The sequence below is a fragment of the Miniopterus natalensis genome, chromosome 20 (genome assembly GCF_054644295.1).
Source record: "Miniopterus natalensis isolate mMinNat1 chromosome 20, mMinNat1.hap1, whole genome shotgun sequence".
NCBI classification, from domain to species: Eukaryota; Metazoa; Chordata; class Mammalia; order Chiroptera; family Miniopteridae; genus Miniopterus; species Miniopterus natalensis.
The window spans coordinates 13638844-13658155 of record NC_142100.1 but is presented as its reverse complement, the minus strand read 5'-3'; the positions used below and the strand labels follow the sequence as shown (position 1 = coordinate 13658155).

The 19312-nt window shown below is 54.0% G+C and overlaps 1 protein-coding gene across 1 annotated transcript in view; it reads right to left on the bottom strand.

Annotated features, from left to right (window-relative positions):
* Positions 1-19312, bottom strand: part of CABIN1 (calcineurin binding protein 1) — a 117715-nt gene that overhangs the window by 26599 nt on the left and 71804 nt on the right. Inside the window, exon 29 of the mRNA XM_016204301.2 lies at positions 12110-12223. Coding sequence (XP_016059787.2) covers positions 12110-12223 — 114 coding nt within the window. The remainder of the gene's footprint in view (positions 1-12109; positions 12224-19312) is intronic.

The window sequence follows — 19312 nt, the reverse complement described above, 5'->3', positions numbered from 1 at the left end:
AAGTGTCAAGCAGGGCAGGATAGTCCCTCTCAAACGACCTGGGGCCCATTTGCCTTCCCAGGACAGGGCAGTCACACTTAGGCAATGTCCTCACTGCAACAGGCTGCTCCTTGGGGCTCATATGCATAGCTCATGGCTACCTAAACACAGTGCTAGGACCATAGGGCTCTTGAGTGCCAAGTGCTGGACACTCACATCTCCTACATCACAGTTGAGACTGAGTCTGAGTGGTCATATGGCACCTTGCAGAGGACACAGCACTTCCACACCCTGGCTCAGAGGACCAGGACTCATCTACAAACAGCGTAACGTAATAACCCCTCCTCCTGCCGGGTTTGGGTAGGGCCAGCTGGTCAGGGCCAAGTAAGTAGGACACAGCCCAGGGTAGCAGTGGGCAGTCACAACAGTGTCTGCAGGCTCCCCTCTCTCTGCCATGTAGTGTGAGCTCTGCTTGGGCTTTAATCTCAAATCCTGTAGGCTGGGTGTGGGGGCAGCCAGGCTCTGTGGGTTGGGAATCCTAGCTCTGCTCCTCATAGGCTGAGTGACCCTGAGCCTGTGCTGCATCATTGTAGGCCTCAGCTTGCTCATCATGAGATGGGCATCACCGGGCCACAGGGAGGAGTAAATGGGAGAGTATCTGGAAGGTGCCTGCCATCCCCGAGAACCTCTGCACCCCACAGAAACAAGCCCTGTGGCCTCCCTCCCCTTGGCAGAGGCCCACTCACTGACATTCCTTCTCACCTCCCCTTAGGAACCAGGCTGCACCCACAGCCTCCTGCAGGCTGGGGGTGGGGAGTACAGGGAGGACCTGAATCTGGAGTGAGCACCCACACTGGGCTGAGTGAACAGAGCAGGGACTGGCATTGCCAAGCCTTCTTCTTTCCAAAGGGCACATTTTCTAGTGACTCTGCCACAGCGAGGATCTGCCAGGCAGCGCCTCACTCCTGGCCCTGCCCACTGCCACTGTCCAAAGCCTCACGGAGGGCCCCATGCCTCCTCCTTCCCCCTCCCGGAAGTAAGCCTTTCCCTGTGCCCTCAGGGCCAGGGTGCTGCCCTACACACAGGGTGCCTGGGGTAGTATCCCAGGAGCTCAAAGCTCAGAGTGCTCTGTCCAAGCTGAGAGCGGGTTAGGTGTGCGCCTCAGGAAGACACGGCAGGGACACTTACTCCAGGAGCAAACCTCTGAAAAATAACTTGCAGTGGGAAAAGCAGCCCATCCTGAAAAATGTTCTTCTCTTCAGGAATGTTAAACAGCGAGCTCCTGACTGAGCACCCTAGTGTACACAAACACTGCCAGGGGCCCCTTGGGCTGGCCAGAAACTATGGCGTGGAAGCTACCGGCAGGATGTGGGGTCCCAGGCCTGGGCTTCAGGCCAGGATCTGCCATTTATGGGCTGCATGACCCAGGGTATAAGTCATGGCTGTGCAGGCTGCGGGGTTTCCACACCCCCTTGCAGGTCTGTATGGTGAGATTGTGAATGCTAAGGGCTTAAGCACATCATTTCCCTCTGCTCAAGCATCTTGGTGCTGCCACAACTGTGAATCCACTTGGAGATGGACACTGTCTCCCATGGCCAGAGAAGAATGCATAACCAGATGACCACCTAACAGCTGCTTACAACTCTGTTTAATTCTAGCTGTGAATGGGGGTGGCTTGGCTTTGGCAGGAATTTCTGACTGTGCTGTGATTCTGTCAGGGTAGGGGTCTGGGCATCCTGTGGCCTTGTCCCACCTTGACCCCACTGCCCCACTGCATGCTTCCTGGGTGAGGACACATCACAGCTTCTAAGGCAGGAATCAGCCCTGCCCCACCTGCTGCCTCTTGGGTCACAGACAGGGAGGCAGGGACATGGAAGGGAAGGCCTTAGATACCTGCTTTCAGGCTAAACCCAGACCTAGCAAACTAGAAGCTGTGAAGTTCAGGGAAGTTTGCAGAGCCCAGGACAGAGGAAGGAGAGCTTGGGGATAAGTTAAGAAGCCACACAAGTTTGCTAACCTTTTTAAGACTTAAAGACTGGACCTTTTTTCCCTGGAGAATTTGACATGATTCTTTTGTTTACTCTGCTTTTGCAACTGGCCCATAGATCATCTCAACAAGGCTAAAAATAGCACTAGTGCAGCAATTCCTACTACAGCCAAGGAGCTCATATTTCCTCAATTTAAACTTTTTCCCTTCTTTTTTGTCCTGATTTCCACTGTGATATAATTGGGTTTCCTTGAACCTCGTTGCTGCAAGGCTCCGATCATACTGGAGAGAAGGGGGGAGTCCAGGTCACCTGCCATAGTCACTGCCATCAAGGGTGGGTCCAGGAGCAGAGGCCAAGCCCCTTCCTCACTGGCCAGGGGTGGAATGTCCGTGGCCATTGGTGACTAGGTACCCTGAGGGAAGAGGAACAGTCACAACGTACCCAGGCAGTTTCTTCTGAGAATCAGAAAACAGTTCACAGGAGCTGAGGCCACAGTGGGGTAAACAGTGGGATGAAGCACAGTGGCCCTTCAGTGGCCCGCAGGCACACACACAGACCCTGGGCCCACACTGGGCAAAGATACATGTGACGGTGGACCTGGTGCACCAGACCACAGCTGAGCACCAGGCCAGGCTCCCTGGGCCACCTTCCCTCCTCCCCAGCACTCCCTGTCCTTACAGCTCCGCCCATCATCCCATGTATGCCCTGGTCCTTCCTTGGCCTGTTTTCTAGGGCCTGTCCACTGACTGCCATTTTCATTGCCCCTGACTTGGCTCTAAGCCTGATTCCTGCCTTAGAAGTTGATATTGCTACTGAGTCTAGATCCTGGCTCAAGGGCTGACTTGTGGGTATGGCCAACCCTCAGTTACCTCTTCTGTAAGGCAGGGATAATGACACCACCTACACCTCGTAGGTCAATGAGCTATTGGGTATAGTGTAGCCCTGAGAGGTAGCAAGTCAGCAGCATTCCCAGGTCCTACCCTAGTCAGGACCCTCCAGTACATCTGTGTGGTAGCATGTCATCTAGAAGATCTCCACCTTGGCCTCTCTGCCCTATGAAGAAGTCTACACTCTGCCCCTGGCCCTGGCGGGCAGGGTGCAGTGGTGTCTGCCAACTGCCCCTGTATGCATGCAGCACCCATCTCTGCCCCTATGCTGGCTCATGCTGCTCCCTGTGCTCAGAAGCTCATCCCTGCTCTGTTATGCAGGTACCTCCTTCAATGTCATTCTTCTGCCTTTCTCACACACTCTGCTCACCCTCAGGTTATGGGGTCTGAGCTTCAGGAGGGGTGGGGCCTTATTCAGGCCTAGGGGTCTTAAAGAGCATGTGTGCAAAAGTGACTGCAATGGTGGGGCTCAGCAAGGCCTGACACTTGCTGGAGGCTGCTGCCATAGGCAGGGCTGGAAGGGTTAAAAGGAGGTGGCATGAGCTTGAGAAGGCTGGACTATGCAGTGACACTGCGTATGGAAAAACAAAACGTGAGGGGAGCACAGAGGGACATCCTTACTGCACAAATGGCCCCCAACCTGCATGCTTTAAAAGGCTTAGGAAGGCACTAAGGGAGGCCAAAGGCCTGTGGGCAGGAGGGCCATGACAGCCAGGCAACGTTCCAAAAGGGAAGCCCAAGCATGGAGGGATTTACCTGTGGCTTCAACAAACCAACTCCGTCCCCATGTCCCCATGTGCCAACCATCTTCTCTACCTACTCAGTCCTACCCAAAACATACCAGGAGCTTTCACAGCCGCTATTCACCTGATCACCTCCCCCAGGGATCTGGGTGTCCCTCAAGAGTGGGCCTCTCTCATGGCTTAATGGAAGATGATGGGTCAAGCAGAGAGTGCTTCACTACTAAGAGGTCTCAGAGCAGTGAGGGGTAAGGGTCTCTACCCTCCAAAGAAGGGCAACAGAGGGGTGAGGACAATCTGTCACTCTCCCCATCCCTCCCCATACACCCACAGCAAACATCACTAATTGAGGAGAGAGAGCCCTGATATACCCCTGAATTCCTGCTGACAGACCAGGTAAGGCCTTAGAGTGAGACAGACTTGGATCTGAGTCCATCTGGCCACTTCCTAGCTGTGTGATCCTGGGCCACTCCCTCAGCTTCTGTGCCTCATTCAAGGGGGTCAGACAGAACCAGCCTCCTGCAGGGCTCTGACGGCTGTGTCATGACTACTGGCAACTGCTGCTGCAAAAACATGCTCAGCAAGAATCCCGTCCACTCCTCTCCCAAAACCCAGAGCAACCAAGTCAGCTGGAAAGTGGCCTGTGAGCAGGGCCTGAAACGGTCACAAGGCCCCCTGTTCAAGGGGAGGGGCCAGACCTCTGGTCAGCTAAGTGGGCAGAGAGTAGAAAAAGGATTTTGGAGGTACCTGCACAATGGGGACAACGTAGTACCTAAGCCTCACAGGGGTTCTGTGGAGGACCAGAAGAGGCACCCCAGGTAAAGCTCCTAGTGAGTGCCATAAACGAGGCCAGTTCTGCCACTGCTGCTGTGAGCTGCCCCCTCCCCAACCCCCCTGAAGTCGGGCTGGGCCAAGCACAGATGCTTTGGCACTTCAGGCAGGGTGGCAGTCCCCGCTATTCTTGCACTCGGCCTCAGGAGCCCTACTACCTGGGTGGACCTGGGTGGTCTACCAGAGAGATGTAGCCCAACCCAGCCAGACAGCCACTCAAGGTCATGCCCACACAGACTCAGCGCCCAAACTAGTTGACAGTACAGTGTGGCCCCCAAGAGCAGCTCTGGTCTATACCTGGCCCAGCTACTGACCCTGCCTTCCATCAATCTGGAATCCCAGCCTTACCTCTTGGGGCAGGGCTAGATGCCCATGCCCCCCTGCTCACTGCCACCCCATCCTGCTGTCCCGCCAATGGGCCATTTGGGCAACACTCCTACTTGGGAGCAAGTGGGGCAATCCTTGAGTAGAAGCCAGTGGGTCTCTGGCTTTTCATCCCCCTCCCTCACCTGACGCTGCTGGCCACCATCCACAGGCTTCAGCACTAGACAGAGTGAAGTTCATACCCCTCCTCCAGCAGAACCTGGTTGTGGGACCTCAGCCAAGGCTCCCTACCTCCTGGCACCTCCATGGGACTAATAATCCAGCCTTTCGGATCAGCCTGTGTGCCCCGGGCCTTGTCAACAATGCAGCGAGCCCAGGGCCTGGCACACAGCGGGTTTAAGTGTGCCCTCCTTCAGGTGTGGGCACAGGGACAAGCAGAGGTGGACAGTGAATGGTTAAAACCAGTCCCAAATGGAGAGAAGGTGATGTGGGTGACCATCCAGGGACCAACTTCAGGAAAAGTATGGGTTTGTTGCCAACTGGGCATTTCCTATCCAGATGTTCCCTAGCCCTGACTAGAGAGGGAGGGTGGGACTCAGAGCTGCACTGGGGCCCTCGTGGGACAGGCAGAGCACCCCCTCAGCGATGCTCCTGGGGCTTGTTTACTGCTGGGAGGCAGCACAGATCTGCTGCTGTCTAAGGCAGTATGGGGTATAATTAACTGGGTGGAGACCAACACCTCATCCCTGGGGCGTGCCTTGGGCTTTGCTGATGTCTGCCAGCAAAAGCCCTGAACTTGGGGCAGGCATCTGGGGGCAGTATCAGTGACTCAGCTTTGGGGTAGATGTGACTGACGCAGAGATACCCCCAGGCCCACCAGCACGGTGCCTTTTGGGGCTGGAAGCAGGTGGGAGGGAAGGGCCGTGTCTGACCCTACACAGGAGGAAGCTGTCTCAGGCACAGACCCAGGGCCTGGCCAGGGCTGCATTCCTGGACACCCAAGCCAGGATCCTGCTGGGCACCATGCCAGAGGATGCTTCAGGAGGATGATGGCAAGGCTGTTCTAGATGAGGTCCCTGCCTGGGGGTGCCTGGGTGCACTGGGCACCAGAAGCTGTGCTCTGACCACACCACTGGCCTCCATCTGGACCGGCTCGCTCTCTCCAGAGGCAGAGGGGCGCTGGCTAAGGCCTGGCCTCTAAAATAGGCACCATCTCAGGTTGGGCCATGCATTAGGGTCAGAGGCTGGTTTGCCTGCCAGTCTCTGCAAAGGCCCCCTCCTTAACACGTGGCATCTGCTCACTGGTGGGGGGAGGAGGACTCCCCCAAGGTCACACAGCCAACTGGTGGCAACTCAGAGTAGAATGGGTGTGACTGATTCTGGTCAAGAAGGATGGGTGGCAGGGGCTTTAAAAACCTTCTCTCCTCCCTCCCAGTCGGCTGTCTAACCAGTGGGGGCTCTTCCTCTCACATCAGGGCCCTCAGTGAGCTCTCAGGCTCCAGGACTGAGGCAGCACAGCACAGATGCTTAAAGAAACAAAGATGGCTTATGACAACTGTAACTCCCATCAATATAAGCAACACAGAGTCATGACAAAGAGAACCACCAGGCCTGTGTGGTGGCCACCAGGCAGGAGCTCTTGCCAGAGCCTGGCAGACCAAGGGACTGGCCACAGGTGTGGAAAGGGGCTCAGCCTCCCTGGTCACCTCACAGATGAGCCAAAATGAAAGTGGTCTGTGGTTCTGAGTGCCAGGAGGGGCAGAGCAGTGGCTGATGGAGGGACCCAGGGTCAGCTCTGCAGAACCATCTAGCAATGTGTGGAGGTACTGGGTGCTGACGGCCTTTAGTAACCAGACTCCACTTCCAGGGAGTCATCCTGGAGACTTGCACAGATGAGGAAGAAGACCAGGGAAGGCAGCCTTTTTATACTAGTGGAGAACTGGAAGTCACCTATCTACTGGGAAGAGGGCAGGTAGGTAAGCTGTGGGACAACAGTCAGACAGTGGAGTGCTACACAACTGTGACCAAGAAGGAGTGAACACATCCATAGGCACCAACAGCCGAGCCAGGCCATGCAGAAAAGAGTCCATATGGAGAGCAGGGAAGGCCATATTGGCCTCTCAGGTGGCCCACTTGAGCCAGGGTAGCCCTGGAACCTCTGGAGGGCTCTAGCCAGGCAAGAGTTGGGCCCCCCCAAACACACACTCCAGCCACATCCCTTCTGATACCAGCACTATCTTCCTAATGCACCACTGGGATCCAAAGATGAGCCCAGAGGCTCTGTGCAGGCTGACTTTTGGTCCTAAAGCTAAATTGTGTGATATGCCAAGTATGTGCTGAGGACTCCTGTCTACTTGTTATAACCATCCTGTCTATGGTCAGCCCTGTGCCCTGCGTGGGGCCAAGTGAGAGGTAGAGTGGCCAAGAGCTGAGCCTGCCTGAGCCCAAAATCTGTACTCTCCTTGGTGACCTCAAGGCCCAGGGACCTGCCCCCAGGCGTCACAGGACATGGGCTGCTCACTTGTGCTGCAGGCTGTGGAGGCACCTTGGCAAGGCGGCCGAGCTGCAGCAGGCAAGCACCTCCCATCCACTCCCTCACACTCAGGCCACAGCCGTTGCCAGCCTGCAAAGCTCAGAAACAGGAAGCAGTGCTAGCCGGGCCCTCGTCTCACTTTGCTTCTTTCACAGTGGCTGGAAACTGGGTTGAAACAAGAAAAAACTCTACTTGCTAAAATAAGCAAACATTTTGGGGATAGAGGAAGAGCCATCTCTAGCTTGGTTACTATGGGAACATTTCTGCATCAACCACAAGGAGAAAAGTTCACCCTGGCCACAGCAGCCCAGCTCCACAAGCCCGCCTGCTCAGAGGTGTGCATACCTGCACAGGAAGCCCTGGAAGCTTCCGGGTACTCAGAGATGAGCCAGCTCTCAGCCTCCAAGTTATGCTTGCTGCCTGCTTTCCTGGACCCTCTGCCCAGGGAGAGACAGCCCCCTGGCTACCTCTCAGGGATGCACTGTCTCAGAAGGCTTCCTATACCCCCAGGCCCAACCCCAGCCTCCATGTCTTCCCTGCCCCAGTCCCCCCACCCTGGAGCATGAGCCCTGGCCCAGAGCTCCAGCCTGCTCAGGGGACAGCCCACAAGCAGCAATTCTCCACGGCAGAAAGAAAGGGTGGCTGGGGGGTGTTCCCTCTCAGTCAAGTTGGGAACAGTGGGACTAGAAATGCACCAAGTTCATTCCTCTCTCTCTCAAATGCTCATCCAACCTCACTGCTGGGACCTGCTACATGCCATGTCTCTGCTGCTACGGGGCCCTGTGTGCAAGGAGCTCCCATCAAAAAAGATGACTGAAGCCCCAGGTTATACTCACCTGCACTCAAGCACCCATTCTTCACACTCCCCATGAAGACTCAGCCAGCACTGCCTCAGGCATGGTCCAGCCTTGAGGAGCTCCTCTGAGGGTGCCTCTTACCCTGGTCCCCTTCTCTTGCTTCCCCCTTCACTGAGCAGCACCCATCCCACCAGTGGGAACCCTGCCGCCAGCCCACCCAGACTCCTCGAGGGTTCTCCATCTCTCCCACATGCCCACAGCACTGTACAGAGGTCCTGCATGAAGGGGCATGCATGAGGGGCTCTACTGCAAACCTCCAAGCATCCTATGGCAAGGGGCCCTACATCACCCAGCACTGGTTGGACCAGGAGAATGTGCTTGGAGACCAACTGTTAAGAGAGAAGATACAAATGGAAACAATCCACAAATGCTCAGTGAGCACCTCCTCTGGACCAGGCTGGGACAGGCCAGGGACTCTTAAGACGAATGCCGGAACAGCACAAAGACACTCACATAGGGAGGCCCACTGCAGCCTGCTTGTGAGCACATAGCCTGGCCCCACTTGTGTGCCCACCCAAGAAGACTGTGGCCTGCGCACAATGCAATACTGGGCCTCTGCAAAGAGCGAGATGGCCTGCACTTCTCACAGGGAAACTCTCCAAGACTTAGTGTCAGTGAAAAAAAGCAAGTTGCCAAAAAGCATCCCACTCCTCACGCCACATACACATATATGCATATTTTTTAAAGCTGCATGACTTGTCTGATTTTGTATACATACACCTGAAAAAAAAGAACAGGCTGGCCACTCAAGGAAGTCCCTCTGAGAAGGGCACAGCATCTGGGGATGAGCAGAGCAGGGGGTCTAGGCTCTGTTGTGTCTGAACTGTGTCATTAAAAAACAATAGGTAGGTACCTTAGTGTGGCCCTGAGGACTGGGAGGGCACCCAGATAGCTCCTTGGGTGAGTAACACACCAAGGCTGGGCAGCATGGGTGGCCAAGGACAGTGGGTGCTTAGAGGGATGGCAGGTCAGGGTACCTGATGACCCTGTCCTCACCCATTCTACATCTCTTCACAAGGGTTGCCCTGCCCTGTGCTTTGGCCCCACTTTAGGCAGTAAACCCCAGTGCACATTAGAAGGGAGAAGAACCAACCTGCTAATCCTGACCTACAGCCCCAGCTGTCAGAGACATGACCCCATCACAGCAGTCAGCCAATGGCTGCTGTAAATGCTCCTCCATAAGTGTAGTAGCAAACAGTTTCCTCACACTTGGTAAAATCTGATGGACAAACTCATGTGCTGAGAGAGTGCAGGGTTACACTTTCTGATATGCTAGGTGTGAGCTCTGGCTAGAGGTGTCTACCCTAGGGGTCCACCTGCAGCAGCAGCAAGGACAGGGCGCAGTGGGTTCAGCAAGGGCCATCCTGTCACCAACCAGCTGGGAGTGCTTTTCTCTAGGGTACTTCATAAATGAAGGTGCGAGTGTCTGTCTGGTCTCTGTCCAGAGGTTAATTTTTCAGGCTCAATGAGTACAAGGAGTCCCAACCCACCTCCAAAGAGAAGAGCTAAGAAAGCAGAGTGTCCAGAATTTAGGCTGGGAGAGGGTGAGAGGGTGATAAAAGCAGCAGGTCACTGGGAAGCATGGAGGAACAAACAGCTGACCTGGAGGAGGCAAAATACCCAAAATATCAGTCCAGTCTGGGTGGCGTGTATCTGTAGGGGCTTCCAGCTGTGAGGGAGGTGATGCCAATGTGCCAGGCCCATGTGGGGCTCTGCCAGCCTTCCCTCCCATGGGTACAACCTGACTACTTTTCTGTAGGACTCATATCTTAGAAGGCCCCAGAAACCACAGGAGTGAGCCAAATGGGGAAGGGGCCTAGAGAACCTGGTCACCAGCTCAGATGTGCTCCAAGGGAGCAGATATCTGAGGTGCCAGCCTCCTAAACTCCACCATTAGGATGGCTGAGCGCTTCAGCTGTGAGGAAGAAGAGAGTGTTGGGTCTCCCCTTCCAACATCACTGCACAGTCCTTAAGGTCAAAGCACCAACATGGGGGAGGGGAGAGGGAAGGAAACTGTTTTCTTAAGAACCTACCATGTGCCAGATCCCGCATTAGGGACATTACCCTCTTATCTAATTTCATTCTTACAATTACTCTTTAAGGCAGGTAATGGGAAACCACTTTATAAAGGGAGTAACCCAGGAGCTCAGGGAAATAAGCCACTTTCTTGGCTCTAACTTTGGTTTAGCAACTAAAAAAAAAAAAAAAGTTTGCAAACCACTGACAAAGGGCAATTTCATTAATGTATAAGAGTTCTTATAAATCAATAAGAAAAGGACTAATACTCCAACAGGAAAAATGAACATGAGTAGAAATTGCACAGAAGAAATTGAAACTGCTAACATGATGTCGTGGTCAATCCTACTAATAATGAACGAAACACAACAGCATTTTTCACCTACTGAAGAGAAAATATAAGACAGTTCAATAACACAGTGTTGATGAGATCTGAAAAAGTGAGTCTAAAGTTGGGAGTGTGGGCTGGATCTCTAGTATCAACTAAATCTTTAAGGGCACCACAAACCCTTTCACCCAGGAATTGTTTCTAGCAATTTATCCTGTGAATAGGCTCCCACAAAGATGTATATATGAAGCATTGTTTGTAATAACAAAAGACTGGAAAAAATATAAACGCTCATCAACAGAGGATGGGTAGGTAAACTGTGGGACATCCATATGTTGGGAGTACTATGCAGCTATTAAAAAGAATAAGCAAGTTCCAAAATACTTTCCAAGACATTCTCTTAAGTGAAAAATACAAAACAGAACCAGAAAACAAGGGGCAGAAGCACGTGTACTTTGTCCTTTGTGTACATTGCTGTGTGCTGTACACAAAATGATGGGCAGACACCCTCTGGAAGGACACATGCAGGACAAGGTACAGAGGCTGCTATGGGGCAGTAGCTATGGCCCGGACATCTGGGTGGGAGGGAGCTTCTCTTCCACTGCAAACCCCTTGGTCCCGTGGATATTACGGATTACATCTACAACCTGTCTATAAAATATCCACAGAGAGAGGGTTGGCAGACACAGGGCTCCCAGCTCCAGAGCCCCGACCTGGCCCCCAGAAGTTCACAGCCTAGGAGAGAAGAGCATGGACCCAGACACCCCACCACCCAGCTGGCTCTCAGTGGGGACCTCACCCTGCTCATATCGTTCCAGAACCAACCTCTTTAACACCCTTCTAGACCTGAAACCTGCCCTCCTCGGCTCCTGTACAAGTGAACCTCACCCTTCAATTTCTCTACATGTAACAAGGAATCTGGGAAAATATAGAAACCAAAGTTCAGAGGGTCCATGGGACTTGCCAAAGCCACCCCAGCTGGGAGGTGGCTATGCTGAGAGAAATGGTGGAAGACGGCGAGGACTCAAAGTAGAGCAGAATGAAGGGTCATCTGTCTCTGTGCAGGACAGAGTGAATGAGGGTGGAGTAGATACAGGTCCTAGGGGGCCTTGGGGATGAGAGGCAGATAGGCCTCGGTGCTAGGCCATGTCCTGCCTAAGGAGTGGGTCTCCACTGTATACAGAATGTGAGGCCTGGAAGGGCACAAAAAGCCCGGCAACTCGCTAAACTTGTTTTTAAGCAGTAGTTCTGGCTTCAATCAGAATCCCCAGGTGCCCCAGACCACACAGGGGCACAAGAAGCTGCTCTAGAGGAAGCAGGGCCATGGGCATGGAGCACCCCCCCACTGCCCACCATACTCCAGAGAACACACAAGCTCGTCCATGCCTCTCTCTAAAGATGGGCATACTGGTGCTCAGAGGGGGCAGTGACATGCCAGAAGTCCCCCAGCAAGCATAGTCCCACTCCTGAGTCTGGCGCACTCAAGACTGCACTATTCTGCCTGCCCTCTGAGAATACTGCAAACCCGTGGTCGTGGGAACACCCACCCAGGAGCCCATTCGCATGCTTTTGGTGAAAAGCAGTGGCAGCGAGCAGCCTTGGAAATCAACAAGGCAAAGTACTCACGTTGAAGAAATTGGTCTTGTTCCTCTCACAGAAGAGCCCCTGTGCCGGCATGTGCTGCAGTTGTTGCCACGGGATACTGCTGCCTAGCAACACGTCACGGGCCCACTGGAGGTTCTGGGGAAACAAAAAGTAGGTTGGAAGTGAGTGTGTGGGCAGCTCAAGGCACCCACGGGGAAGGGAGGCAGTCCTCTCCTTCCTGGCTGCATTGGCAAAGCAGCGCTGAGCAGCATCTCCTGCCGGCATTGATCCCACAGCTCCAGGCAGCTCTGGCTGCTGGCTTTGATCTGGCTGGGGGGCACGTTTTTGGAACTGATGTCTTGCCTAGCACAGCAGACTCAGGAGAGCGTGGCCTCAGACTGCCCAAAGAGGGCACAAGTAGGGATCCCTCACTCTGACCAACCTTGTTGCATAGGTTCAGCGCCCCACCTTCTTACAGGGAGACCCCCACTAGCCCAAAAGGTCAGTCCTGACTTGTCAGGACGTCCACAGTGTTCCTCATCATAGCCAGCAACGCAGCCACCTTAGGTTCAGGCTAAGGCTCAGTGGGGCTCTGCAGTATGCCAGGGGCCTGCATGCTTATGGGGAAGGGAGTTCTGTCCAAGTGCTCAGGCCCACGTTCTCTGGGCAATGGTGCCTCTTGGTGGAACCTGGCAAGGTGAGAACAAGAGCTTGCTGGACTATGTGGTACTGGGTGGCAGAGTCAGGCTAGGCATGAATCTGGCTGCCTTGGCATTCTCTGGGGCCTTCTCACTGACCCAGAGAGCAGCCCTTCCCCACCAGCCTCCTGGCTGGCCACCTTTCCTCTAAGGTCTTTATCACTGTGGCTCCCATGGCCAGAACCAGTGCTAAGCACCCTGCATGTACCATTTCAACCCACTTCAGGACAAAACTGTCCTACAGGGGAGAGGCCTGCAGGGGCAGAGCTGTGGCTGAAACCTAGAACTGTGCAATACCAGACCCTTGTTTTTTCTATAGCCCCCGCCCCCCCAATCCCCAGGCAATCAGTCCTCCCCCAATTCTCTCATCCCCCAGCCAGGTCCCTTGCTGCCTTTGCACCCCTGGGACAAGGCCTTCATCACCTCATGTCTCATCTACTGTGAGCACCCTCTTACTTCTCACCCTGCGAGCCTGTCCCACTTGCTCCCACTATGTTCACTACTGGTCAAGCTGGTCAAACTATTATAAAATAGTTCCTTTTGTCACAACTTCAGGCAAAAGTACAAACCCAGCTCCCTGGCTTGCTGGTCTGCTTCTGAGTCTCTGCTCCCACCTCTGCACAGAGGGCCAAGCCCCAGAGGCTGCTGTGGGGCTGAGGGCTGCTCTACACCAAGCATGAGACAGAACCCTGCAACTGACTGCGGGTGGGGCACACAGAGATGAGGTTCCTCCGGGATGGGGACAGATGAGGTTTCAAGCACACATCCCCTGGATGCCACACTCACAGAAGACAAAGCTGGCTATTCTATGGAAGCCTGAGGGAGAATGTCATCTCCTAGGGCAGCGATTTTCAACTGGTGTGCAGCAAGAATTTTTGAAACATGCAATACGTTACTTTTTAGTCAGGGGCATTGACCTCTTTTCCCTTAGATTGTCAAATAAAAAAATTACAACAGCCCTGGCCATTGTGGCTCAGTTGGTTGGAGCATTGTCCTGTGCACTGAAGCGCTGTGGGCTGATTCCCTGGTCAGGGCACTTAAGGGAGGCAACGGATTGATGTTTCTCGCTCACACAGATGTCTCTTTCTCTCTCCCTCCTCTCTCTAAAATCAACAGAAACATATCTTCAGGCAAGGATTTTAAAAAAAGACAACAGCCAACACAACAATAACCATCCAGTGTGAGTGAATGAAAATTATACTTTTTCCTTTTTTGGTCAGATCAGCAAAAAATGTATTTTTGTGTGTGTCACAGAATTTTAGTAATTAGTTTATGTGTGCCGCGAGATGAAAAAGGTTGAAAATCGCTGTCCTAGGGGAAGCCTGAATGATTAAGCCTGGCATCAATGCCAAGGCTGATTTTCATAGGGACATGGCCTGGTTCTCAGAGTGGCTGAAGGCTGAGGTCCCATAAAGGCAAGGCTGCCCTTGCCTTTGTTGTAGCAGTTGTTGTAGCCAGACCTGGTTTAACCTAAGCAGGCTCAAAGTGGACAAGGTCCTGAGGGAACATGGTCATCCTACTGCACCAAGAGAGCAGGGACAGCCCCAGGTGGACAAGAGGGCATGTGCTGTCCACAGCCCTCTGCACAGCTGACCCCTCTGGCCTAGCACTCAGGTGGCTTGCTTTCTTGCTCAGAGCCTGCCTCCAAAAGGGAGCCCCCAAGCAGGAGTCACACCAGGGACCATGTGGGGGCCCCTCTCACTGAGACTCAGCAGCTGTCAGGGAGCAACAGTTAGTTTGTTGAGATATTTTTTCTCTAGGACTCAGAGTCCTTTCCAGGGCCTCAGGAACCCATTCACGGTGAACAGTGGGGCTTCCTGCTCCTACCTGGGAGGCAGAAGTGGGCAGAGAGGGACAACCTGGGCAAGAGTCCTCAACCCTCGACCAGGCCCCCAATCAGGAACAGGGCTACTCTGCTCCACACTCAGGAATGAGAGAGAACTACCCAGTCTCAGTCTTCAACTTTTGAGCTCCGATACACCAGGAGGATCAACTTGCAGTTGACATTCCAATGCCCCTAGCAGTGCACAGCAGTCTGACTCAGAGAACCTGCCTCCCAGACCTGTCCATTAAGAAGCCTCTTGAGGCCGCTGACAAATCCTGGACCCACGCTTGCAACCCTGCCCCACAGCAGGTCTTAGAGAAACAATGCAGAATGGGGAACCAGGGTGGGTTGGGCATGTTCATTATAAGGAAGAAAATCCAACTCAGATTAGCTCAAGCTGGCTCCTCAGGCCCCCAGGAATCCAAATAGAAAGTAAATCTCGGGCCTCAGGCAGCTCAGGGAACCCAGAGGAGAGCCTCATGACCTCCATTAGTGCTCAGCCACAACCCCTCAGCCTCAATGCCACTGAGAGGCTTGGCCTAGGCAGGTGTTGAATGCCAGTCTCATGAGCCAAGGATGCACCCTCACAGAATGGGCCATGGGACAGGAGACTGCTACCTGCACTTTGTATATGAAAATGAGCACACCCAACCATGGAAGTAGGACCCACCTCAGGTCCAGCCTGAGTAGGTCGGGAGGATTCCAGAGGAGGTGACACCTGACCTATGGTTTGCACAAGGCTGTCATGGGGCTAAAGGGCTCACTGAGGCAAAAGCCCAGACAATAAGGGTGGCCAGGGCCCAACTGAGAGGGCAGAGACCAAGGAGGCAGAGACCAGATATGGCCGACCAGGAGGCCAGTGGGGAGGCAGGAGGCTGCGAGGCAGGGAGGAATTGGGCCCGGGGACCACTCATGGGCCTGAGCCTGTGCTTGCTCTTCCCCTTTTCTCAGGTCTTAGGACAACTTCTCCAGGGCACAGGCCTGGCCAGTACTGCACAGGAGGCCTGAGAGAAGTCACCCCAGAGCTATGATCCCAAAACCTCTTCCGGGGCTCCCTGGGGACTTGTGGGAAGTATTTGAATATCCCTTCTAAGTAGCAGCAGTGTTGGGGGAGTCCAACACTGATGGAACAGATTTAAAGAAGCATCTCCATAGTGGTCAACATTTTCTTAAGAAAACCAAGAAAATAAAACCCAACAAAGATTCCTTCTGGTTGGGGTCACGCGAGAGCACAGTACTGAGGCCAGGGGAAGCAGGGGTTGGAGGAGGTGGGTGGGGCCTTGGTCCAGGCCCCAAGGCTGTAGGATAGGAAAGCACATCCTTTTGTGTCTGCCACCACTCTGCAGTTTCTCCAAGGACACCAGCACTGAGACTGCACTCCTGCCCAACAGTAAGAAAACGGAGGACCAGGGAGGGAGGAGGCAGGGGGAGAGGTCCCAGGGTTCTCAGAGACCTGAAAATCAGGCACTTGAGGAGAGTTCAAAAAGCACTGGCCTGCCAAACCCAACTAGAATCGGCAATTAGCCTCCTGCAGACTTGGCCAGTGTACAGCAGCAGGGAGCATGCTTCTCCTAGGCCTGCAGGAGAAAGAGCCGGTCGATAGCTAAGGCACAAAGTGTCCAGTCAGATCTTCATGTCTGAGGCCCCAGATGGGAGGTGACAGGGACCAGGCCAGCAGGGTGAGGTGAAGAGCAGGGGGAGCTAACCCTCATGCTGCACCCAGGGCACAGAGCCTGGCCCACAGCTTCGTGTGTGGCAAGGAGAAACTTTGTGCCATGTGGGCTGAACACAAAGCTGTAACTTCTCATCCCATGTAATTGCCCTTTGAGTGTTGAGGAAACTGAGGCTCAGACAGGTTCAAGAGCCCCAGAGCCAGGCTTGCTTTCTGGTCCAGGCCAGAGGGACTTGGACACCTGGGCTCTTTCCCTGCCCCCCACAGGGTGGGCAAGTCAGCCTGGTCACATTTTGTGTGCTTGACACAGAGCTGACCAATAGGGGAACTCCCACAACAGTACCTTCTTAGGCCCTGTCACCGACACTACTGGCCCAGAGCCTCTGTCTCACCACCACCTCTGGGAAACGGGAGAAACATGTACACCAGAGATTGGCACCGATCTTCCTGGGATACGTAAGTCCTCTGAGGCTTGGGCATGGACTCTACTCTGAAAGGGGGCAGAACACACTAATTGCCCTAAAGAGGGGCAGACAGAGGGCAGAAGGGTCCTGAAGAGATGCACTCCTCTGCCTGAAGGCCTCACCTTCCTCGAAGTGAGGGCCAGCTCTGCACTTCAGTCTACCCACCCACAAGCCAGCTTGTCCCCTCCTATCTCCCCTGTGCTCAGCCCCCTAGCCACACTTGCCTCTGCCCACACCTTGGTCCCTGTAGGTCTCTGGGCCTGGCACCACCTCACCGCACCCCTATAGCCATCTTAAACAGCCTCTTCCATTGACTGGCCGACAGTTTTGCTGTCTGCTCCCACCTGTCTGTCAGCCCCACGAGGGCAGGCACACAGTCTAACTTCCTTAATGACAGCTCCTCAGGGGCCAGACCAATATGACGTCCACAGAGGCATGAGACAGATATTTGGGGAAAGAATGAAAGGAAGACGAACAGGATTTGAGTTTGTAGAAAATGATCAACCCGACAGGCCAAGAGAACTGTCTGAGGCCCAGAGGCAGGAAGGCGCCACAGTATATGGAGTGGGGAGGCCCAGTAGAGGGCACTGGAGGTGGGAGTGCTGGGGGCAGAGCTGCTGCCCTGAGCCTCCTTTGCTCAAGGGAGCTGTAGAGAGAAGAGATTCTTGAGAGCTCATGTGCTGGGGAGACTGGAGCATGAGGTCTGTCTTTTCAAAACATCCTTTATTATTCTCCAGTACAGTAATTCAGAAACCCTAGGTCTGTGCACAGTTCTCTATGGGGGCACAGGGTATACACTGCCATCAGGAGTTTTCACTGTGCATCCCCACTCTGTGCACTTGAGGGCAGGGGCTTTGCTATGCACACCACTCTATCCCCAGTACCTCAAACGGCCTCCCACACAACCACTGCTAGGTAGTCAGCTGATGAATGAATGAATGAATGAATGAATGAATGAACCTGCAGCAATGCACAGGAACCACGCTGGAGGGAACACACTATCAAGTAGTTCTGCTATGTCATGGGGTGTGAGACAATGAGGTGGTGGTAGTTGCACTCTTCTTTCCAATCTTAAATAGTCTATTTGTAATGGATGCTGCCGGTAGAGTGCTCAACCCATTCATACTGCTGGAATCCACATCTCTGCAGACAGAACCGGGAATGTAGTCGGCCCTTATGGGGGCCATCTGTCCCACCTCTTTTGGCCCCCAAAGGCACAACAGAACCTTCAAACCATGTGGCAAACAGACTTTGAAATGCATAGCCAAGATTCCTAGGTTGAGAAAAGTACTGAGTTTTCATTTTGCAAACCACATAAGGCTGGCTAGGATCTGCAGCAGGGGCTGGGGCACGGCATCCTCTTGCAGTGAGGCCACTTTTGTGTATACAGAAAGGAAGTAGGGGCTGAATGAGGGATGGTGGCAATGCTCTGTTCTGTGGAAGGCACACCCTCATGATGCCTGGTCCCACTGTCTGGGATGGAACGTGAAGTTCACCACCTGCCCCTGGGACACTCACTTGCACATATGCAGCAGGGTCTCCGAGCCTGTGCCAGGAGGGGATGACTACATCACACCCTGAGGAGCAAACCCTTCACACCTACCCAGACAGTGCAGGACCCTACTCAGAGGCCCTCTCATTTAACCTGGCTCTGCAGATTTCACACAAGCTGGTGGCACAGGGATATGGGGAATTATACCCACAATAGACAAGTGAGGGGCAGGGGTTCAGAGGCCCTCTGATGGTCCCTCACCTGGGCTCCCGCCAGCACACAAGCTGCCTCTGAACTCAAAGGCCAGCAGCTTCCCCTGGAGATAGCAGGCACTACAGGCCCTCAGGCAGGAGGCAGCCTCTAACCAAATAAGTCCTAAACAGACATGGGGCCTGGGCTTATCCCACAAAGAAGTCTGAATAGGCTGGAGCAAACAGGCCACTAAGCTACCACATGGATAGGCCCTTGCCATGTCACCAGGAGGATGTGTCACAGCAGGGGCTGGGTCATGATGCTATGCAGCTACTGCCAGGAGCACACTGGGATGGGGACAGGGAGCCTGTGGTGGGCCTACAGCATTGCTCAGAGTGAGTGGCCTCTGCTCCCATCAGAGTCACATGCACGTGGGGCTGAAAGGCAGGCTGCTTGCTCATCATCAGGACACGTTTCCTGCCTGGTGAGGCAGCATTAACTCGCATGAACCTCTATAACGAAGGTGCCATTATTCCCACTTTCTGGCTTAAGAGATCTGTTCACAGGACTGAAGCTGGAAGCCAACTGGCTGAACCTGAGTGAGGGGAGGGGAGGCTCAGGTTTTAGTATGTGCACTAGCAAAGGGACCAAGTGGTGGGAGGGGGATGCAAGCTAAACACAGGGTCTGGGGAAGGACCAGGCCTGTGATGGGGGCAGACTGACTAGCCTCTTCCTCATCTCACACCCCTCAGTCTCCTGAACAATCTTCACCTGGGCATCACCTCCTGGTGACAACTTGGGTGCTAGCTGAGTCAAAGAGCTAATCTAGCCCAGAGGGGAAAATCCACACAGCAAAAGATGGGCTTCATCTCACAGCAGGGTCAGCGAGACTCAGGCCTACC